Source organism: Nomia melanderi, chromosome 2, assembly GCF_051020985.1.
Source record: "Nomia melanderi isolate GNS246 chromosome 2, iyNomMela1, whole genome shotgun sequence".
Lineage (NCBI taxonomy): Eukaryota > Metazoa > Arthropoda > Insecta > Hymenoptera > Halictidae > Nomia > Nomia melanderi.
Window position 1 is genome coordinate 21,963,468 of NC_135000.1, and position 24,056 is coordinate 21,987,523.

The window sequence follows — 24,056 nt, forward strand, 5'->3', positions numbered from 1 at the left end:
GTATCGCCACCTTCATTTCACGCATAATTGAAAGCATGTCCCATTTAACGTCGAGGACGGCCGCCACTACTCGACCTCGGGTTTCCTCTCAAGATAGCACCCGTTTAGTCTTGTCCCATACGATTAACGTTATTTAGACATCGGATCCGTGTAATGTCCTCGCTAACCATCCTGATCGAACAGTATAATTTCTTACGCGCATTTCCGTATTCCGAGAACACGAATATTTATTATCCTTTCGAACAAATTTTCTTCTTTTAGTCTTGCATCGTAAGATACAGTTTTAAAAACATCAGTACATTAATTATTTTCAAAAATATCTACAAACTTCAATCACGTCATAAACACTTACTTGATAAGCACAATATATTTCGTTACAATAAACTAACCGAATCACGTCTTCGGATAGCGTCTCCTTCCTACATTTCAAATCCACAGAACAAAATGATAAAACAAAGTCGCCAAACATTGACTACCCAACACAGCCGATAAAATAATTTACAATTTACAGTTCATAACTTCCATCTCGCGGAACAGAAATATTAAACCCACAACAATAGCCCGATTCCCAAAAAAAAAGCGCAGCGCCAAACGCGTCGAGGCGTCCGCGAGGAACAGTTTCCTGTCATGATGAATCGTCACGGGTAGCCCCCCAATTATGGGGCCGGCAGTTCGCCGCGCGCATAATTCCTAATGCCCGGTTGCGACACGAAAGGTGGATTAGGTTTCGCCGGCAGGTACGGGCGCCACCTATTCGGCCGCTACAATTTGTCCTGCGGAAGGGAGCCGAGAGTAGGGCCGGTTAATCCATTACCGCGGCGCGGGGAGGGCGCGTCGTCGCCGTCTCGGTTTCCAACGACGCCCACCAATTTGCTAACCATCGATTTCTGCCGGTTTCACCTTCGCGCACGCACCCCTTCTGTGCTTCCGCGGTGGACGCGGGCAATGCCACGCCGCCAATCGCGAATTTCTAGACCCTCCTTTCTATCCGCGTTTTCGTTTCATCCCCCTCCTCGCCCCTTCCCGTCCGCGTCACGGTTCGCAGGGGTTGCTATCTTTAGAAACGCAGGCGCAGCTTCGCGTCCCTTTTTGACGGAACGTAGACCCGCGGCTTGTCAGCCGCTACGTCTCTCTTCCCCGTTGATGAATTCGAATGTCTCGAGGCTGAAGGGAACCCGTGTTCTTCATAGAACCCGGGGTCGGCCGGCCTCCGACTCCGAGAATCGTGGATCGCTGGGACTTTCTTGACGGAATATAAAATAGCGGTACCCCCGCAGACGCTTTTCGGTTACGATCGAGCTGCTTCAGACCACGTGGAAACATATTTTGCGACGTTTGCTTGGAAGTGGAGTGCGGGCTTTTCGTGTTCGTGATGAATCGAAGGGCCTCGAGCGTGTTATACGTGGTGTAACGCTCTACGATCGTTAATCAGGGTTTTGTGTACCTTTTTGTGTTAATTGTAGTTTGATCGGGGTTCAGTTAAGTATTCCAGTTAATGCGGAAGAGCTGGGAGAAATTGTAATTTCTGTTTGCGATGGTTTACCAGTGACAAGATTTTTTATTTAGAGTTTTATTTTCATATCTTTTTACGAGCAGATTTTGTGTTTCGTGGTCTTTTGTTATGGAGAAGTTTGTGCTTTTAAATGCGATACGTTTTTACGATTGAAAATAGGTGAATGTCTTATATGTATAATTTCCAGTGAAAGACTTGTTAAAAGTTAACGAGCTTTTCGTTCTATTTGGATTTTAATGAGGCCCTTGGTAGATTACTTGAGCTGATTAAAAATGTATGTATAATCGATACGTATCTAGGACGAATGTTCATCAATGAAAATCGAGTTTGCGTAATTTATAAAACCGTTATGAGATGCTTTTTGCATCCTCAAATGTATTCAGAATATGTCATGGCTCTTAAATATCATCTCCAACTTCCGACGTGATGTTCCGTTGTAAATCACTGCGGACCACAAACGCTAGGAAGAGGAGAAAAAGAAGCTCCCGAAAGCAGGGAGGCGGAAGAGGATCGCGAGGACAAATTGTCGGAGGGTGACAAAAAGGGAAGAAGAATGGATGGAAAAAGTAAAAAACAAGTCATCAAACATATACCACCGTCTAAAAGTTGGAGGCCACGTGTCGTTCGCAGCACTTCATTCTGGGACATATTAAAAAAGAACTACAATAATTACTAATGTTATTGTTTTTTATATAGAAATAAATTGAAATTATAAAACATTTTGTCTGTACAACTGAATATTACCTTACCGATGTGCCTGTGTATTACATGCCATTTCTACTTGATACAATTTGCCAAAGATAGGCAATCTCGTGTGCATTTGACAAATTTTTCTCAACCTTTTTTTGCATGAATACTAATCTATACTTAACAAATCGTTACTTGTTACGCCTTAAACTTATACAAGTAACTCTTTTCTCCATGATTAGACTAACTTTTGCAACTTTGGATTATATTTTCACCAATATAGCAACACATATTTAATTAATAACATTCTTCACGTTTATTAATATAAGTTACTATAATTAATACAAAATAAAAGAAAATAGACTTGTATATTCATGAATTATTGCATATTTTCGGTCTTTAAATTCTTAAAATGTAAGTACTAAGTTTTTCCATACGTAATTAAGTTATTAATAATATTCATGATAAATATCGTCCGGTTGTGTAATTTTGTATCGACCTGTATAAAGTAATTAATGTGCTTCTGAAGTAAATGGTCTCTTTGATTTAGAGATAATCGTAAACATCGATGCGATATACGTTTCTCCACCGAGAAACAAACAGCAAGCAATTAAAAGTCATAGAAACGGTGTCTTGCGACGCGCTTAAGAACCGAAGCGTTTAAGAGCCGACGTTTCCGTTCACACGTGCGTAACGAAAGCTCGCAAGTCGCGCAACGACGCCTCCGCGATGCAAAATAAAGAGTGGGCCAGCAGCTCGCTTCGCAGGACAAGATTTAGGACCGTCTGAGTATTCGTGTCTGAATCTCCTTGCGCGCCTTTCACTTGTCCTGTACTGGAGCAACGAGATCTTATAGTGACAGGAAAAATACGACGTCTACTATCAACACGATTCTATACTTACAAATATGCAAAGGAATTTCCGCATGAAGCTCGACTTCCTACTGCAATAATGATATTAAAGGAACAAAGGGTATCTATATAAAATGGATTTGAATTGAACTATAAATTTGACTTTATGAAAGTTTATTTGTAGTTAGATGTTAAAGCTGTCTTAATAAAAGAATAATTCGATGAAATTTTAACAATGAATTGAATATTTTATTGGTATTTTAGTTTAGCGACGATTATTGAAAGATGCATTTTCAAAATTTTTTGGAATAATTAAGCAAGTTTGTAGCTATACATAGAGTGTAGTTAATGAAAGTGAATGGAAGGTCTACAGTGGGTTCTTTAATAGAGGAAGATTTTTTATGTGAAAATCTGTATTATTTTGTTTTTCGTTATTATGCAGTTGTTACATGTTTTTATGCGGAAGAGACGGATGTTCCTCGATTTTTACTCCTATCACTTTCATCTTGCTTTACAACCCGTTAACTGCTACTTTGTCAGAGTCTGTATCCGTTCGCAGATCCGGTCGATACTCATTTCCGCTTCTCGTCGTAACTCGACTAACTTTCGTCAAGGCTATTTCCTCGCGCGATAAACTTTCTCTGACAACGCCTCATAAAGCATCGTATTCCTATAACTTACAGAAACTAGAAACGCCTAAAAATAAAAGGCTACGTCTTGCTGCGGTTCAAATTACTTGAAATGATTCGGACGATAAGAAAAGTAAACATAAAGTATATCTACACTTCATTTCTACTTTCTCCTTTATTCTATAACATGTAAAAAACAAGTTAAATAGCAATTAATTTATTTATTTTTATCGAAAATTTCACTGTGTCGACATTAAATTAATAATTGCAACGCAGTGCAAATTCGTTGGTTTTGTATCGAAACTTTTATTTAATTTTGAGAATTTATTTCATTTATATGTTGCAGATTCGCATATAGTGAAAATATGTATTTATTTATTCTAAATTTATATAATGTAAGCAATTTTTCTAACAATATAACTGATAAAATGATTCATGTTCAATTCATTTCAGTCAGAATAATAAACTATATGATTTTACAGTGATTACCTTCTACTAAAGGGCCATTGTTTAAAAAAATCAATGGCGACTGCAACGTCGAATATAGAAACGAAATTTTTAACATCGATCCGGGGAACATGTTTTTAGAAATTTGATGGAACACGTCATCGTCGCAACAAGCTCGAAGATACATGACTGTACGCTTTGTATAACGACCAGGCGTTTAACTTTAGATTCTGTAAGGCTCAATTAGAGCCGTGTCGCGTTAACGAGTGCCGAAATAGCGTCACTATTAGCGTGATGTACCGATTAGCCAGCTTGGTAACGCCTACGGACAGCACAAACGACGCATGGGTGTAACCTGCCACAGGGTTCTTTACGATGAAAGAGAAATTATGCGAAACTGAGTAATTGATTCTTCACGTCCTGTCTCTTTTCGGCTTACTAAATCTTCAACAATATAATAAACTATCGTTTGCTTCATCAATTATTTCTACATGCAAAATTAACAATTTATAAATACGTTAACATTTTGAAGAACTTCTTTACCCTTGACATGTACTACAATGCACTTTCTATGAAACAGAATAAAGTTCTTCGTAAGTCAATTTCCACAAATTATTTTCCGCGAATAATGTATAATACTAATTATGCAAGTACGATTAGTTTATCAGTTTGCTTGTTTGTTAATAAATATAATTAATTTTGCCGTCGTTAATATTCAATAATTAATTAAACGATCGGCCGAAGTTCCATGTAGTAAGTAAACCGAGTAGATCAATTGGTTTCTGTGATAGACACGTTATTAGGCGCGTGGGTGTATTTACGTCATAATGAGTATGCAAAGCGATCGGCGTTAACGAGCCAGCTCGCTTTCAGCGGGATGCGCGTTACCATAAGCCCAGCCGTCACGTTCCTTGTATTTTTATCGTTCGCTCGCGAATGCCGGCATGGAACGTGTTTCCCATTAGGTTACTCACCATGCCACCCCCGCACGACCGGCCCTTAACGAGCGCGTTTATCCGGCCGATCTTGGCGCGAGCCAATCTACTCGCAGGATAATGATGTACCCTTCTTGGTGTCAATCCCCTCGACATCATCGAGATTGCGCTCGCTCAACGGTGGCCGCTCGCTACATAAATCTTTAGCGTTTCCTCGATTTTAATTTTGCTACTCTCCACAGTTTATTTATCCATTTGAAGTATTAGAAAAACAGGGACACACAAATTAGTAACAAGTTTTTTATGAGCTTCTTAAAATCAGATTATCTTGCACAAAATGAGGGTGCAATTAACTCGAAGAATAAGAAGCGAAACTGGTCTCAAACAGATGAAAAACTGATTAAGTTCAATAAACTCGAAAATCACAGCAGAGATAAACTTTATAAACCATGAGAAGTAAATTTCTTCTTATTCCATAGTTCGTCCACTATCAACTCCGATTTCACGGGACCATCGAATCTCGACCGTAGCTATCTCTCTCTACAACGATAGAACCTCCTGTTCAAAATCAACCACCATTAACTACACCAAAAAGCTAACAACTTCCCCAAATTCATTAACACTACAAAATAAAGTACCTCCACCGAAGTTCCTCTAGGATTTCACAATATTCCATAACTATTCCAAAAAAAAGAGAGGAAAAATCAAAATCCGACACTCAAACAAACCCTCTGAAACCCCGCATATCCGCAACAAAGAATTCCGTCCAAAAAGGGGACCGAACAGTGCAAAGTCCCGCAAAAAAAAAAACAGAAAGGAAATCAACTGTAAAATACATGGAAGCGAGGTAAAAGTGGCAACGTTAGTTGGCCAGATATCCCGGGGTCCTCGTTGAATCCTGCCGGTGGATCGGGAGCTGGTTCGCGAGAGACCACCGCGGAAGAGCACAAAAGCTGCGGTCGGGATACAGCAAGATGGCGGTTCGCAGGTCGGTAGGCGCGTCCGTGCACGCAGTTGGCTCTACCGGGGACCAATGGGGATGGCTTACTCACCACGTCTGTACAGTAGACGCGGCCACGCCAGCTGCCACGCCGCAAGGAGTCGGCGCAGCGCGGTCGCGACCCGCCGATTGAAATGCGGCTCGTCGCCGGCCGCCAGTTGCCCGTCGACTCGTGCCCGACACGGTTGTCGATCCACGTGGTTTTTTTCTTGCTCTCTCTTTCCCACCGTCGCTCCGTTTCTCTGTCTGTCTGTCCCTCTCTCTCTCTCTCTCTCTCTTTCTTTCTCTCTGTTTCTCCTTCCCCCTTTCTCGCTCTTTCTCCCCGGTTCCAATTAAGTATGCGCTCGGTCGACATGGCAACGATCGAGGATCACCGATTTGGCATGGAGATCGCGAGTGCCGCGATTCGTCATACCGTTGTTTGACTGGTCACGTAGAGGATCGAGGTGCACTTCTCTCTTCTTCCCTTTTCGCTCCTCTTTTTCTTTTGGGAACCGGGACCGGGTTTCGTGAGTTCGGTGCTTTACGTTTGTGGTGACGAGTGGAGGACACGTGGTACATCCGACGATTGTTGCGTTCGGTATATACATACGCATGCATATGTATTGTATTTTGTAAGAGAGGAGATTGGAAGTTGGAATGGATTGTACCATTGTAATTGGAGCATTATAGTTTTCACGTTTCACGGGATTGTTTGTGATACGCTGTTTGGTCTAGTTGTTCGTATGGGACGTTAGATTCCAGCGTGTTTTGGTATCAGCTGGTTTTGTTGCCGAGGAACGGATTATTTGGAAGGAATTATGTAATTAGAACTGGAGCTAATTCTTATGTCTTATGGAACTGTTTGTGATGAATATTTTGATGTATACTTTTATTGGAGTTCAATTCCATCGATTTTGGCATGAGATACAGATGTTTTCGTTAGTCTGATATTGTTGGTCTTGATATGGAGTATCCAGGAGCAATTGGAGAAACTAGTTTTACTGGTGTTTGTTGCAATGAACAGTCGAATCGATGTTTGTAATTGCACAAAGGACTTCGTGTTAATGTTTAAACACAACGAAGGATCATACATTGATCACCGACGCCAACTATCGACGTGCGCTTCAGCATATGGAAACACTCTGGAAACCGAAGCTCTTCTCGGACATAATGTTTGAAGAAACTTATTCTGACGCGGAAGAAAATCACCTGTGAACTTTGACCTCTTATGGACACCTGTGAAGTTGGATTTATGAAGTAATTGTGGTTCTAGATCGATAAACTATAAAGGTGCCATTTATAGACAGATTTATGTTTAAATAAAACGATGTATGAAATGATATTCTGAAACGAGGATCGTTATTCCTTAGTGCAAGGACTGAAATCAAGACCTATGCCATCGCTTGGAGAAACTTGCAGCACTTCATACCATAGAATCTATTCATGATTTTTCAATACTGCATGTTAGACGTGGCACTCGGTTGAAAGTATTCTATGAATATACCAATATCTGCTAAATTGAATTCACGGAAACTATATATAAAATATTTACACGAAGCAGCGAAGGTTTCTCCGAATACTAGAAACAGGAATTGTAAATAAATTTGTCACATATTCTATTACAACTAGAGGAGCACTCATCTTACTCACAAATAGTATTTAAATAAATGAACATTCACACTAATACCCAATATAAAACGAAGAACAAAGAAGGAAAACACAGTGTCTATAATAATATATTTTATTAAAAATCATTTATAATATATTAAATACAATTCATATCTAATTTCATAACTGCGAATCAATTCCCAACGTAAGGAGGATACAAATATTCTTGAAAGGACTGTTGCCTTACCTTTGTACCAGAAATCAAGATACTCGAAGCATCGAAGGATTCCTCATTGATAGGATACGAGAGTATGAAATGTTAGTTTCGATTTAATAAAACAAGGAGCTTTCAATCGAGAAATATGGATTCTAACATAGAGGAAACGGAGCTGGACGTCGGATCCGCGAGCGACGAACTCGAGTCCTCGATCCCGGAGTCAAAGATCACGCGACGACCGACACCGAAACCGTTCACGATCGAAAGCTTGATCGGGAATTGTGCAACCCAGAAAGGAAACTGCGAACCTGGCACGCAGGAAGAGCGAACGAACGAGAACGAGGAGGACTCGGATCGAGAGAGGGAATACCTTTATCAGAGACATTATTTGGCGACTGCGGCGGCGAACGCGCTACCCCCAGGTTAGTCGATTGCTTTTTAACTGTTTGAGTACTACGGGTCTTTACGAAAACCCGGTCAAAAAATGTTCTTATGATTAATTACCTAAACCACACTTGGCAAATAAAATTAAGTAAATAGTCTAATGTTTAACCCTTTGAATGGCAAACGACATGACCACGCTTCTTTGGTTTCAATTCAGAAACTGAGCTACGCTTTCCTATTTTAATATAAAAATATTCTAAACAGTACGATCGTTCCATTTTTCCATTACTAAGGAGGTTATGACGAAAATAAAAATCAATATTAGAATGAAAACGAATAATAAGCTTAGTTGATTCTACGAACCGATACGCTGACACTTTGAAGCGGTGTAACGGAGCAGCACGATCGCGTCGCTTGGCACTCGAACGGTTAAACATTGGGCTAATTACTTTTCAATTTATTTCTATTAAAGTTTGACGTAACTCTTTTTCATACTTTTAATTTTATTTTCGATGTCTGACGTAGGCAATTGGTAATATTAAATTTTGTATCTATGGGTCTTTCGTTTGGGGCTGCATTGTAATGCATTAATCAGAGTAAATTAAAGCTACTATGATTGTTCCGAATACTTTGAGAAATTTTGTTACGTAAAAATTGATGGATTCGATAAGGTAGTTGTGAGTGTTATTCAGTGAGAGAACTACTGACAGAAATTTCATACGCATTGTTATGGTAGTAAATAGTCATACATAACATCTTTTAGTGAAGTAAGTTTTTTGGAGTACTGAAGTTCACGTGAAAGCTTGATTAATCTCTGTAAATTGTTGGATATTGATCGAAAGGAATTTGCATCATATGTGTATATTATCATAATATGTCTATCAATTTATTTAATTGGTATCACCAAATAACTATGGATGATTATACCAGTTCAACTATTATATAAATACTAATTATAGTTTCCATTACTTTAACGCTTATATGTCATTTCTTTGTACCTTAACTGCTGCAAAGCACATTCTGATTTCCTTTGGAAAGTTCAATACTCTGTTACATGACAAACCTTAAGAGTGGATTTTAGAATACTGAATATCGCCGATGTTTCAATGAAAGAAGCTCTCCATTGAATTGAACGATACCAAATGTGTATCGTGTTATGTTCAATATTTAAACTTATGAATGTTCCCAATAAAAGCAATAGCTTGATAGGTTAATAAGTAGATAACGACAGGAAGTAGATCGCGATCATTTACGATTTAATCTACGGATTAAGATATATAATTGTATCGTGGGTATTGCAAATGAAATTTGTGTTTCTTAATTCATCACTTGAATGTTCAACTATTTACGTTAAGGAGGTCATGAAATATGTAAGTAGGAAACGACGGGGAATAATTAAGTTCAGCTGCTCGATTATTAAATATATATTTTAAAAGCGTCTTTTTGCTACATCGGATGTAATATGTAGGTACTATTTTAACCGTGCACGCCCTACTTTTGAGAACGAAGTCTGCTTCAATCAGGTTTCGCTAAATGTCAACTTGAATATCATGTCACATTAAGATCGTGATCATGTCCAAAGTTATACCTGCTTGACGGGGTCATGTGCTTCTCAATATTCGTCGTAATCCCTGGATTCAACATACGTTTGATTCATTGCATCACTTTACACCATTGAACGCTTTAAAGCAGAAATAAAAATAGTTGAAACGTCCAAAAGATTCTGTCCAGTCGATACTGAAAGATTAATGTTCAAGATTATTTCTAGTTAACCATACACATTCCATTCTTTAATTTATGAATAAAAGAAAATCTACGAGAATAATAATGAAATTATCTAAAATCTACTTCTACAGTCACCTGATAGAGTCCTCAAGTTTGATGTGCCACACTATAGCTTAACGTTCATTTTTACTACAAAACATTACTATCTATATTATCCACTAAAATCTTCATTGCAACACTCTAAACGAGTCTCACAATATAATCTTATTACGTAACACCATATAGAAACATCTCTACGTTATAGTCATCCATGAAGACAGTTTCCTGAATTATTCTGTGCATTGCACCAGGCCATTGAAAAAATGTTGTTCAACCAGCGTACACGGCGCAGAAAGGTTTGAACAGGAAATTAATGAATCCTTATCGTTTAGGATTTGGTGTGCCCCTCGGTCTTTACGGAGCATGGCTACCGATGCGGATGTACGGCAGCAGCGGGACTTCCGGCGTCCCAATGTTACCGGCGCACACCTCAGCCAGTTACCCGTCTCACCAGGATCTTTATCAGAGCCGATTGTCGCAGCATCTTGGGCCCGGAGCTAATCATCTTCAGGGCGCAGCGTACCCAACCGGTTGTCAGCGTACTCCGAATCATCGTTGTTCGACGAGCTTCACGGACAGCGAGGACGATGGTAGCATCGACTCGCCAGCGTCGCCTGCTCATGATCTTTCTAAATCACGGCACGGTAAGTCCCTCGATAACTAAATTAGACAATTTATTATTTGTATTCGTCTCTTTTATTATCGTTATTAACTAGATAATCGTTAATGAAAATCGATACTTGAGTCGCGAGTATTTATGTAAATACAAACCTTCTTTTGTATTATTTGAACATGCAGAATGAATGAAAATTTATATACATACAGAAGTCTACATTAGATTTACAGAAAGTTTTACAGAAATTTCTTTGGAACACGTTTCGTAATATACACGCAATGATACATATATAGGTTAAGATATTATATTCTAATTTACGAAAATTAGAGTTCGATCATGGTTTCTTTTATTAGGGGTTTCATTATATAGAGATAGTGACGTTTAACTTGTACACTGAATGCGTTTGTATGAGTATGTACGAATGTGTTGAATGAAAGAGAATGTTTTAGTGAATTTGTAATTAATATAATTTTTTGGTTATAAGTCTATAAAATGAATAGCGTCTAATTTCTTCAGTTCTTGTCACTGTAATATATGAATAACGTTTTAACTTTATCAGTTATTGCATTTAATGAATGCAGATAATAATTTCCAAATTCTATTATAATATTTATGAAGCGTATAACATTGCCTCTGATTGAACATTATCCTTACTATTCGCGATTTATTAATGATTATGAACTGCTGCGAGAATGGGATCGTGGAACACCTATTTATTTATATTCCGCTATTAACTTACTGTCCGCGGTAATTCTATATTCGATGCATGCGCAAACTCTGTACTATAGCTTGACGTCTGACGGCTGTTAGCGTTAACAGGATATGGGAGTGATCGTTTCAATTACCGCTAGCACTGACGAAACGCTACCGCGGTGGCCGCAACTAATTAAAGAAAATGTCGTTCGATAAGATGTTTATTTTAGACTAACAAAAATAATTTACGTTGTCTTCGATACTTTTGAAGAGTTCCAATTGTTCCATTGACACAGTCGAATATATACACCGGGCAATTTATAATTGATGAAACGGTTTTTTTTTATTGATCCTTCCAATACACTTTCCCTCGTGAATAGATTTAATATTGCATCAACGATCCTTAAGTATAAATTCCAAGTATATTCTGGATATTATGTTTCGTAATTATAACAGAATATGGATGTAAGGAAAGATATAAAAAAATAAATTTTTTGTTCGGTTTAATGCAATCGCGCAATAGCGATCTGTTTACTACTAAATTTTAGAAATTAGTTGACGACAAATATTAAATGGATAAAATAAGAATATAATATATATTTTCAACTGTGGTGGATGGTCTTATGGCTACTATTTCAGTACTTAAATGCTACTACGCTTGAAAAGACATTGATTTATGGAAATTCTCTACTAAAGTTTCAGACATACAGACAAAAGTAGCGATGGACCAATTCCATGAAAGCGATATTCCTAGCGTATTCAATGAATCAACATATCAATTAAACACGAATAATTATACAAATCCGGCATACACAGAAATAGTAATCCGTAGGAAGAATAAGAAATGAAAAATTCCATTTTATTTACTTCTTAATGTGCGTTATTTCTGTATTTCGCTTAATCTTGTCACGGACATTTCGCACAACATACGTACAGGAAAGTAGAGCACTTTGAATTTCTATTCACCTTTGGAAACAATTATTTTGTACTCAAAGTATAATACTTAACTTTGCCATTTGATTTGATTTAAGAATATTATTAGTTTATTTTCAACTCATTCAGATTCCTAAGAAAATAAATTACAATCCACTTATCCACTTCTCTTCACATGACTTCAAGGAATTCGTATTTTACATAAAAATCCAATGTCTAGTAATATTTAATAATTAGTAAATAATTGTTTCTAATACCATTTATCTTTGGTACGATATAACGAGTGATCCCTATATGGAACGCTCAAGATTCTCGCGGCAGCCAACGTTAATCGTACTTGACGAGTGAAAAGTCTCCGAAGGAAAAACGAACGATACTTGTGTCGTACGCGAAACGCGAGTCGAAAAAAATCGCGATGCACGTTTAAGGATTCCGAGAGCGTGTCCTCGACTACGATCGCAGTCGCCACGATCGAAGCCGGCAAAGGGCCCGAGATACACACAGTAGCGTGCATAAATTACGCCTGTCCCAAAGTCGAATCTCACACGTTTGCACACTTCCACACGTGGAATTCCGTGCTCACACGCGCTCGCGTAGGTACGTGATACGGTACTCGGCGAATACTGGCCGAATTTCAAACGCTCGGCGACCCTTCGACGAAGGAACCCTTCTTCCTCGAAAAGAAGAGCGACGCTCGAAAATCTCCCCGATCGATATGATAATTTATCGAATACATTTTCCGTCGATGCTGCGGCCAATATCTGACATCAGAATGTTTTTCAAACAGCCCTGCTGATAGACTGGAGTGAATTTAAGATGAGGCGGTGAGTTTAGCCAATCTTTGGCAATGATTCGTTGAAATGGAAATTAGGTGTAATTGTAGTTTCTGTATCGAGTATTTTATCTTGGAATAGTTTTATCTAGAATAGGTATGTGAAGAATACAATAAAGTGTTAAGTGGAATTTAAATCGATACCGTTTTTGTTTCAAGATTAATGGAATGAAATGATTGATTAAAGATTTGTTTAATATCACTATTTATGAGTTACACAAAGCGAATTTTTGATTATATGGATGTTAGAATTTATAAACATTTTCATTTTATTTAGGTTTGAAAGGTAGAATTTATTATAATAGGTGTTCTTGCAATCACGTTGCTAATTTTGGTATATTAAAGAGCTACTTGATAGTAGTAGTGCTTAAGCTAGAATCTCAACAATACAGGAGGGGAATAATAAGGAAGAGCAAGGCACAAACGCGAGCCGCTAACCAATGAAACGACTGCAGACTCCTGCACCCCGTTTTCTACAATCTCATCACATAGAGGGAACAACGTGTTATTGCCAGTAAATAGTCTGTATCAGTTGAATGTATAAGTGCGTCGCAATTTTCCATTTTCCGATTTAACTCAGACACAACGAACAATATAAAATATACGAATAAATAAATTCCAAATGCCTCCATAAACGCAAAGGTATAAATATTAATCAACAGGAAATAAAATCAGACAAAAATTCGTTTTCGTATTTACTCCGTACTCTATAATTCCTTTGACAACTGTTTTATTCTTATTAATTCATACGGTTCCCAATTTTCTTATTACCATCGATCCAAAGAACGTTACGGAAGAAAAAGAATATTCTCTACCTTCCAAGCCTACTTTGCTTGGCAAACATTGTAAATGGCAAAAACAGTTAGAAGGTATGTCCTGTAAAAGAGACTACATAATCAGTTTGAAATCTTTACCGCGATTCCGACTTCGCATTCTAGGGCAAAAGGTTAAGAGTTCCGTAAAGGTCGGTTCGAAATAAAAATGTTATCATTAAACTTTATACTACACGGGACTTTAAATGGCACTTACATTTCCCAACATTCCTGCGACGTTTCGGACGGAACGAACCGTTGGAAAAATGATCCAACTGCAATCCCTGTCGCGGGTTTATTAATCAAATTAGCCGATTATTTACGGCCGCTCCTTATAACACCGCGGCGCAGCACGTAAATCGATTACCACCGTATACCGATCTCGTTATCGATCTCGTTACCGATCTCGTTGCCGATCTCGTTACCGATCGTCGCGAAAAAAAACCGCGGTTTCCCTTAATCACTGTAATGAAACGCAAATGGACTCGTCGGGCGGATAGTCGCGGCTATTCTAGGGAGCCGGTCGCGGATGGAAAGTCGAAAACTCGCCGATCACGTATTTCCGAAGGCGGCGGGCTGTGCGGGGCGAACGGACGGATCGACGAAGTCGCGCGCATTTATTCGTGGCCGATCACTTTTTATTGATGTACCGCCGACCGAGGCGATTTCGTATGCGCAACGAAATGGCTTCGAGGAATCTGTCATCGGTCATTTATGACGCACCGTGCCGAACCGGTGTGCCGATCGTTACGACGAACACACCGATCGAGCTTGCCCTCTCTATTCTTGTCCCTGGCCAACCGAAAACGTTCCTTCATGTCATGGTACACCGTTGAACGATTCACCCGCGCGGGATTGCTCCTCATCGTTATTTCATTGTTATTGATATTTCGATATTAACTCCTTAACCGGGCAACGCGAGTCCAGTCGTCGTTCGTATTGGCGTTTACTCTTTAATGATCGGTTCGTTATTCTTATAGGTAAACTGCGGGTCTTTATATACATTTGAATTTCGAAGAGCGCGATTAAAACAGTTACGATCGTAAGAGGTTTGTCGTAATAAATACTATTAGGAGATGTTATACTTTGATTAGTTTATGTTTTCTCGCGTCGTGTTTATTTTGTGCAACGTTAGACTTTAAAATTCCTCGTGATTGCATGAAAGTCTACTTGTTTGCTTGTCAACGAGTTTCTATTCGGCTTTATTTTTCTTTACTCTTCTTTTGAAGGTTGTAGGTGTTACTCTTTAACGACAGAAATCATCGTGTTCACGATTGTATAGTTTTGAAGGAGTTTTGGACTTTTCGAAGATATTATTCGATGTAGAATGTTGATATGAAAGATCGATTGCTGGTTTGTACATCCTTCGTCTGGGCTGCTACTAAAGCAAGACTGCGAAATCGAATTACTTTCTTGCTCGCCCAGTGAAACACTTTTAATGGTTGATAAGAAACAAACGACACCGTCTGACACAAAAGTAGAATTTCCTTTAACCGCGTGTACCTCGTAATGACACAATTATAACTGTAAAAGATTATAATTACAGTTACCAGGTTCATGCAATTGATATAATTATCGCAGTTCTTTGCTCTCTTTTACCGATTTTCTTTTTCAGGCATGAAATTATCCTTAGGAAATAGTATTACGACATTCACGGATTCGTCGAGTCTCATTATCTAATTTAAATGTCAATTTTGTTTTAATCAAATGGATTGACAATGGATAATTCATAGAAGTAAAAGCACCTTTTCTTAGATTCATTTTATGCTGAATTAATGCCACGCCGTAAGTGTTATTGATCTCCCGAATCTAGGTTTCCTTGAATAAATGCTAATGTTTTTATAATTCTCCTTGTCAAATCAACGTTATCGCGTAATTTGTCAGACGGATTTCTTTCATGACACTTTTAACAATGGCTCAGCTGATGTGCCAGTTAAGCTGATTAATGGAACTCGCTTGAAAGACAATGGAAATGAACGGTGAATCGATCGCGCATTAAATGAAATTATTTAATTGAACCTGATTTCCTGATGGTGTGAATGGCATGCCGTCCGTACAAATATAGTCCGAATTCACGATGAATTTATCAGAGACAAACGGCAGTATATTTTTGTGTTACTGTTCGAAGATTCAAGATTTTTTGTTACATGAGAATATGAAAATATGAAAAGACACTTTACGCTAACTAGATATGAATCTAATATCCTGAAAATCTCATTACCCAAGAATGATTAACTGAGATATTAATTGTTGCTATTTGCACTCTATGTATTACTTATATTATAGTGATATTATAGAATGTTCGAAAATTTCAAAAAAATACTTTTCATGTATCTCCCACTTAAATTGAAAAGGCAAATGAATATTTAAAATTTAATAGAAATGAAATGAGAACTTTTCGTAAATTCTTATATGTATAATGCAAACGTTTATCATTTCATGAATGCATAAAAGCAATTCACTAGTGTAATTGCATTCTAGGAATCTGCTCTGCGATTTTGGTGAACGGTGGCAGTGATTCGATTGCTTGAATTTCGTATTATCTGTTCATTAAATTATAATGCTAATTTGGTAGTAAAGTGACCAAATAACTGCTGGCCGCTATCGATCGAAGGTTCACGTGACGTCAGACGCGAGACCGGCTGGAAGACAGTTAATAACAGCGATTGAAATTTTATGCGACACGTACGGAAATAGGTACACCCATCGACTCGCGACACATAGGGAGAAAAACCAACCTGGTCTGTTACAATTTTTCTGATTGTTCTAGTTAGCTGTTCCTCGTTTAATGTAAAGCACTGGATCACCACAGCGCCATTATTCGATTACGTCCAATAAGAATCTGAATAAATAATTTTCATCCGTCTCGGCTAATTAACATTTCAACCGTAATTCTCTATGAAAGTAACTGTAATTTCCAATATTCTTTTGAATTTAAGCTGTCAGCATTGTAGAAGTGTTAGTAACTTATAATCATCTGTTCTAATACAGTTTCAGTTTTAAAGAGATTAATGTAGCTAATAGTTAAATGTAATTAACACAGAATATATTTCAATTGTCCAGAACTTTAAAAATATATTTGAATAATTCAAATGCCAGTGTATTAATAGTTATAGAATATATGTCGATAATTTCAATTGGATTGCAGGATCGGATGTAATATCTGTATTTATGAGTGTTCGGTTTAAACAAGCTTAATTATTAATTACTCAGTCATTAATGAATGCCTGCGTTGAAGTTAGTTCATTCAAGGTATCAAACACTTTCTTATCACGAACGAAAAGACCATTTCGGTTTCACAGCATATCTGCTTTTCCTGCAGAATTCACCGTTTCCCGATTTTTTCGTATTCATTGCCCCGTCGTGAACCCCGTGGCGACCGACATGACAAGGGAGGATCGCTTTACGTTGCTCTTCCCAAGAGGAACCCAAAATCTAGCCAAAAAAAAAGAGAATATCCCCTCGTAGCAGTCCGATCAGTCTTGGACCCCTAAATTAATCAATATTGTTAATAGACCGACGAAATATAGGGTTCTTTTATTTCCAATAGACCAACGAGACATTCTTCTTTTGTTGATTAATGAACTTGTCTAATGTCGATCACTGTTCTTCAAGCCAATTTTCGTGATCTTTTAATAAATAAATAAACTTCTGTACATGTAGTTCAAAGAAAAATTATGCAAACCGAAATTGTAGTACTTTCCCATAATTCGTTATATAAATTGTATAACCAATATTATCGTGGATAATTTCTGCTAAAATACTGATTACAAAAGATTATCCCTCCAATAAAATATTTATATCATCTAACTGATGGTCTTTTTTTAAGTCTCTAAGAAAGGTGCTTCAGTGGTTGCAAGAAAATATGTTTCATAGTTAACACGTCAGCGTATCGGCAACGAAAAATGAGTTAATTGCAATGAAATGGTGTTTAAATATGTCACGACGAAACTTCTTTCGCCGACATGAATCGATTTCTCGCTCGTTATTCCGGCACCGTGCAAATTTCATCGCAGACCGACTTTATCTGACAGATAGAATTTGTCCCCGACATAATAAATACGTTTCATTGAATTGAACCGCGTCGATGTAACCTATATACGTTTTCACCCACGAATTATTTATGTATTTATAATTGAGCGATCGACAGAACATGACACAGATTTCCTGTCAGCACGCTGCAATTAGAAATACGAGGATCAGACTGGCGATTCGGAAAGTTCAACGAATGCTTTCTGTATAAAAAGAAATAAAAATTCCTAAATCATTTTCTTATATCATATTATCCAGAAACTATAATTACTATATTATTATTATTCTACATCATTATTATCCTATTAACCGAGGAAGATAAAATAACTTATATTTCTGCTAAACAATCATTCAATTTAATACTGTCATAATTTCTCCAATAATACAAATTAAATCATATGAATGTATATTATAAAATATACCTAACTCATTTTTACTCACAATTGTACTCGTATAAACGTCGATGAACAAAGGATCACTAATTTCGAGTTAATAAGGATTAACAAACATTTTATTTTTAAGTAATGATCACAGAAGAACCCTAAATTTCCTTGTGTCTAATAATTATAATCGATGAATTAAAAAAGCTACTAGAATATCGTCCTCGAAAGTGTTACTACAGAAATAATGATACTCTGCTGATAGCCGTAAAACATCCAAAAATCATTCTAAAAAGACACGAACGCCGAATACATCTGTTTTCATTTTCCGAGACATTCGTTGGACAGGAATATATCGGAGAGACTTATAGGGTCTCGATGCAGCGCGCCATTCCGACGGGTGCAGAAACCGGATCGAACTCCAATTTGGCGGTCGTCCAATCTTTCGCTCGGCAGAGGTCTTGGGAAAAGTATCGGTGATACATTGCACGGCATATTCCTCTAATAACCATAATGGCAACACGAATCTTAACAACGTTCGCGTCGTTGAATATTTATCGCATAAAAAGTTTTATCGTTCCACTGTGCTCTCGATTCATGACAGTACACACTTCGAAACTATGAAAATTCATAGTTGTCACCAAGCTTGTATAGTTTGGAAATCACGTATTTTTAAAGGGTTATTTACGCTTGTTAGGTAATGCCTGCCAGTTAAGGTGTTATAGACGGTCGTAGTTGTTCGGTTGAACTAACAGTAAACTTGGTGATAACATAATTTACCATTCTGGTAGTTACTTGCATTGGAGATTCGGTATTTTATGCAATTAAAATACAGAAATATCATTAAACTATATAAAAGAGAATATAAATCTGCAGAAATGCTGTTCATTGGTCTTCTAGTTGTTTCTTTGAGGTCTAACGAAATAATCATTCTGGAAATCAGTTAACATAAGTACAAGGAAATTTTTCTGTTATGCAAAAATTAATATCCTTTCGTTTAAGAATTACTTTATACAAGTGCGAGTCACGGAAAAGTCTTTTTCCTTTCTTCACAATATTGAAAAGCGAATAGACATTCTTGGTAAAGTTTTGTTAAAACAAACACGTTTAAAATGAAATGTCCATTAAGATGTTTATTAGATCGCAATCTGCTCGCTCGAGTAGATTTCTAGCTACAAGGAGCTCGCAATTTGTCGTTACGACCTTACGGAAATCAATTTCCCATTGAATCTGGCATTACATCGAAGGTATCTATACAGCTCAAGTTACGTTCATCGAGCAACCGGCTCGATCGCGTGTTTAATGACAAAGAAAACGATGAAGATAGAGATGTAATAGCGGTGTTCCAGTGGATCGATCAACACGGTTCCTGTGGCAAGTGTAAAGACGCCGCGGCGAGGACAACGCCCGAACGTTTGTCCGTGAGACTCGCGGATACCGCAGCTAGTCTCGCTCGCGGAAGCGTGTGTGGCCCATTCAATCGAAACTCTTTGAATTAATAAAGACACGGGTGCATCAAACTCTTACGTAGCGGCCTCTTCTTCTAGGAACCTCACGTGCTGGTTGATCAGAGACTAGGAACACTCGTAAACACGAAAATGAATAAAAGAAGGAAGTTATAAACACGCGAAGTCGCAGCTGGCGCACCTGTGGGAAAAACGTTTCATCGTGCTCCAGTTCGCTGTTGTAATTGCTCGGCGATGTCCATGCAACTTCCTATCACCGTGAAATTATTTCTAAAGACAGTTATTAATTACATACTTCCGCGGTACGTGCGAAATTGTGTTAAAATCTCAAATTTATGGTGATTTAAAATTCGGCTTCCGGAGGCACTTCGGAACATTCCTTTCATTAATTCTCTGTAATTTATTTTTATACTACGATTCACTTGAATTACTGTCTTGTTAATTATCAGTTAATTAGAAAGTACATTACCTATTCACTACAATACGTCTGATGCAGAAATTTAATATTTGCAAGAGCAAGATTCTGTTTTCCTCCCGTTGGTCTGAAGTATATTTGCATTTAGTGAATTCGGTTTAAAATTATCACCATGTCTCCGACTGGATATTATGAGAGGTAGGAGATTTTTAATGGCGTCTGCCTTAGAGATCGTAATTAAATGAAATTTCAATTCTGAATATACGATTTAAATTCAATATAACATTTAGTGATTAATGAAGAGTGACACTCATCTGAATACATTACTATCAAATTTAACAATTTCTTTTCTACATTTACCTGCAGATTTGAATTATAAGTTTAACTTATCGATTTATTTTCTATAAAATTGAATCGAGTCTCTTGAATATATTATAATGCTACTACGAAGAATTATATTATAATATTCATGTAATGAGATTTCGTCCATAATGGCCCCTTGGTATTCTGAAACCATCTTTTAATATTCTTAAAAAAATCCCTGGACTTTTTAAGTAAAACATTTGGTATAATGATTCACGTACCGAACGGAAGGAATATCTTTATTATTAGCAAACGAAACAAAATGACAATAGTCATTTTTTAATACACTATATTTTATCAAATACTTTTTTCGCGGTTACATTGTCAGCTTTCATCGAACATATTCTGCCGAGGATGATATTTCTCCTCGGTCATTAAACGAACGAACATATCTGAATATTTACTGATCGATTCATTGTTATTTCCTCTTTCCTGTGTTCAGGCAGTTCAGTCGATAGTTTCATAAAAATAGTTCCGACGACAGCGCAAAGAACGCGGCGACTTGCAGATTCGTCAGTTCCAGTCGAATAAGTTTCCAATTCATCTTTATTGATTCATGAAACACAGTTCCCTCAATATTTCATAAACGAACGGACAGAGAGTGGTTAAAACTGTACGGTAATGTACTGCATCGAAGAACGTACTAAACCGCGAGCGTACAGCGTCCGTTCACGTGTAAAATTATAAAACCACACGGGAAAAATCGATCATGGACTATACATCTTATGACGAAACCGCCCGCGTATCCCGCATATTAAATCTTCTTCTCTAACTATACCGATGTTAATCGGTCTCTATAGAGCTGCAATGGGACTGTTCAATGACTTAATGGCGCGTCACTTAACGTATTCATGAGCCGCAGATGGGCAGAAACCATTCGGTTTTTTTTTAAATCAAGAACTATGGACAGTTGAAACGGAATCGTTGAACAGTAATCGTATTTACGATGTTTCGATCCTTGGTTTGTGGAACGTGGGCTACCACGGAAACTATAGATCGTTTAAACATTTAGAAACCAGTTCCAAGTATTCTAAATTGTGTAACTTGTATCACTTCGCATCGAAATAAAATAAATTTTACTGTTCCGACCCGTCTGTTTACTAGCTGAACACCAATCAGAATGACTGTTGTTCAATTGACATTCACAAACTGAAACTTGGTCCAATCTACTTAGTTAATTACAACAGTTATTTATTACATTTGTCGATACCACCGTTGTCATCTAATACCTCCCTCGAACGACGAATATCAGACAGTGTCAATATCTTCTCTCCATAAGAATGATTCACCGACCATTTAACATAAGCTAATTACTTAATTTTACATTACTTATTTACACAGGATCGGAGAACGGTCGAGCATCAGCGGAAAGCGACGACGAAGGCGGAGGACTAAGCGTCGCGGACAGTCACGACGCAGGGGACGCGATATCCAGCAACGCGTCCAGCAACGTGAGTCCTGGCGGGTCCCTGGAGAACGGTCAGAATAGTTCAACAACCGGGTCCAGCAACAACAAAGCGAGGCGCAGACGCACAGCTTTCACGTCCGAGCAGCTGCTAGAATTAGAACGAGAGTTCCACGCGAAAAAATATCTCAGTCTCACTGAGAGATCCCACATCGCCCACGCCTTGAAGCTTTCGGAGGTCCAAGTGAAGATCTGGTTCCAGAATCGGCGAGCCAAGTGGAAAAGAGTGAAGGCAGGTCTGAGCGGTGGAGGAGTTGGCACCGGCGCGACCAGCATGGCGGCCGCTGGAGCTGCCAGCAGGCACAACGGAGCGTCGGGGCAGCATTCAGGGAACGGTACCAGAATCGTGGTGCCTATTCCAGTGCACGTGAGTCGTTTAGCAGTGAGGTCGCACCATCATCATTTGGAGAAGTGTGCCAGGCCACCCAGAGTCAGGCCCACCAGCGACAGTCCAGCATCCACTACGTCTTCGTCGGTTCTAGGCGATGCTCTTGGACTGGTTAATTCGTCCATCAACTTAACTGGACAGGTGCAACCGCCGATGAGTAGCGGTGTTGGAATTGGAGTCGCTGTTGGTTTGAGAGCATTCACTGTGCCACCTCATCGAGGGGGGCTCAGCTCTTCCGGGAGGTAGTGAACACTGCCAGATGAACTGTGGACTTAATGGGACTTGGAGGAAGGACTGAAGTAGGTTGTGGGTTCAGTGGTTAGCACACAGGACTGAGTGTTCGTGGACTTCGAGGTAACGATTATCAGTGAAGGATCCTCTAAAGCTGTAACTGCTGGACAGTCTAAGTGTGTATAGAGATGACACTGTGGATTTTAGTGCGCATGACAATGATAGCCGTTTAGGTAATGTGTTACTCGGCTTTGATCGGCAAGAATTGAAGCCTTGCGTATGCGATTGGCAGTAAATTGTTGTTGTCATACCAAAATGATAGACTATCGATTGTCCAGCGTAAGTGAACCTCTAAGGGAAACGGGATGGAGGACGATTATGTGTATAGAGTGGGTGAATATTTCATATTGGATTGCTTTACTCTTGCGTGAGTGAGGGGAGAGGGAGGATTAAGTGCGGAAGATTAAGGTGCTATAAAGTTTATGTTTATCGGAACATGTATATTAATTTATTAGCGAGAATATTGGGATAATACACATTGGTCAGCGATTTGTCTTTTTTAAAGGAGTATCTTTAACTTCAAGTCAGTGGAATCAGTGCTGCCTAAGGTATCGGGTCTATTCGTTAACAAAATCTCCAAGAAGTTTGCTCAGAATTATAATATTTATTTATTAAAAGTCCAGCGTGCTCCGTAAATGCACAGGATCTGTATTATTCATGCAAAATGGATATTTCCCAGGTAGATATACCGAAGTACTCAAATCTTCTATTCTTCGTCCCGCTTCGATTGCACTCCCACTGCGCGTTGAAGTCGCGCTTCTGAGGTACCAAGGGATGAACCGCGGTTCATGTAAATAAATAATGTTAGAGCGTTGTAAATAGCGTTCCCACAGCGTACCGTCGTAAATTATATCCGATGTACGAGCGTAGGTCTAACTTGTAGATAATTTACATTAAACGAGGCTCCGCGCTCCGTGGAGGAGCACTGTGTTACGGCGATGGCCTATCGATTGGCCGTGCGATTACCGCAGCTGCATCACGGCCGCGATACACAGCGACGGAGCGGAAGGCGAGCGATGGGTCTTGCACACTTGTGTATATGGAGAAGGCAATAAATTGTGCGAATATCTTATGAAATATCGTTCGTTCCTCGGTGTACGCTACCGGTCTTCCTTTATTTTTTTTCGGCGTCACATCGACATTAAGCAGGGAAAAAACTCGCAATAAATCGGGGAGCGAGGGTCAAATACAAGAATATTCCTTTCCTATTATTCGCGTTTACGTGGGTAACGGTAGATGTCTTACGGTCATTTTTGTTAGTAACACTTATCAATGACACCGAAAGGTTACACC

At 38.6% G+C, this 24,056-nt stretch overlaps 1 protein-coding gene across 1 annotated transcript; it reads left to right on the forward strand.

The window, feature by feature from the left end:
• Positions 1-6,208: 6,208 nt before the first annotated feature.
• Positions 6,209-23,847, forward strand: unpg (homeobox protein unplugged). The gene is made up of 3 exons (XM_031971480.2): positions 6,209-8,291; positions 10,410-10,721; positions 21,961-23,847. The coding sequence occupies exons 1-3, from the start codon at positions 8,015-8,017 to the stop codon at positions 22,716-22,718; spliced, it is 1,347 nt and encodes a 448-aa protein (XP_031827340.1). The 5' UTR covers positions 6,209-8,014; the 3' UTR covers positions 22,719-23,847.
• Positions 23,848-24,056: the final 209 nt, after the last annotated feature.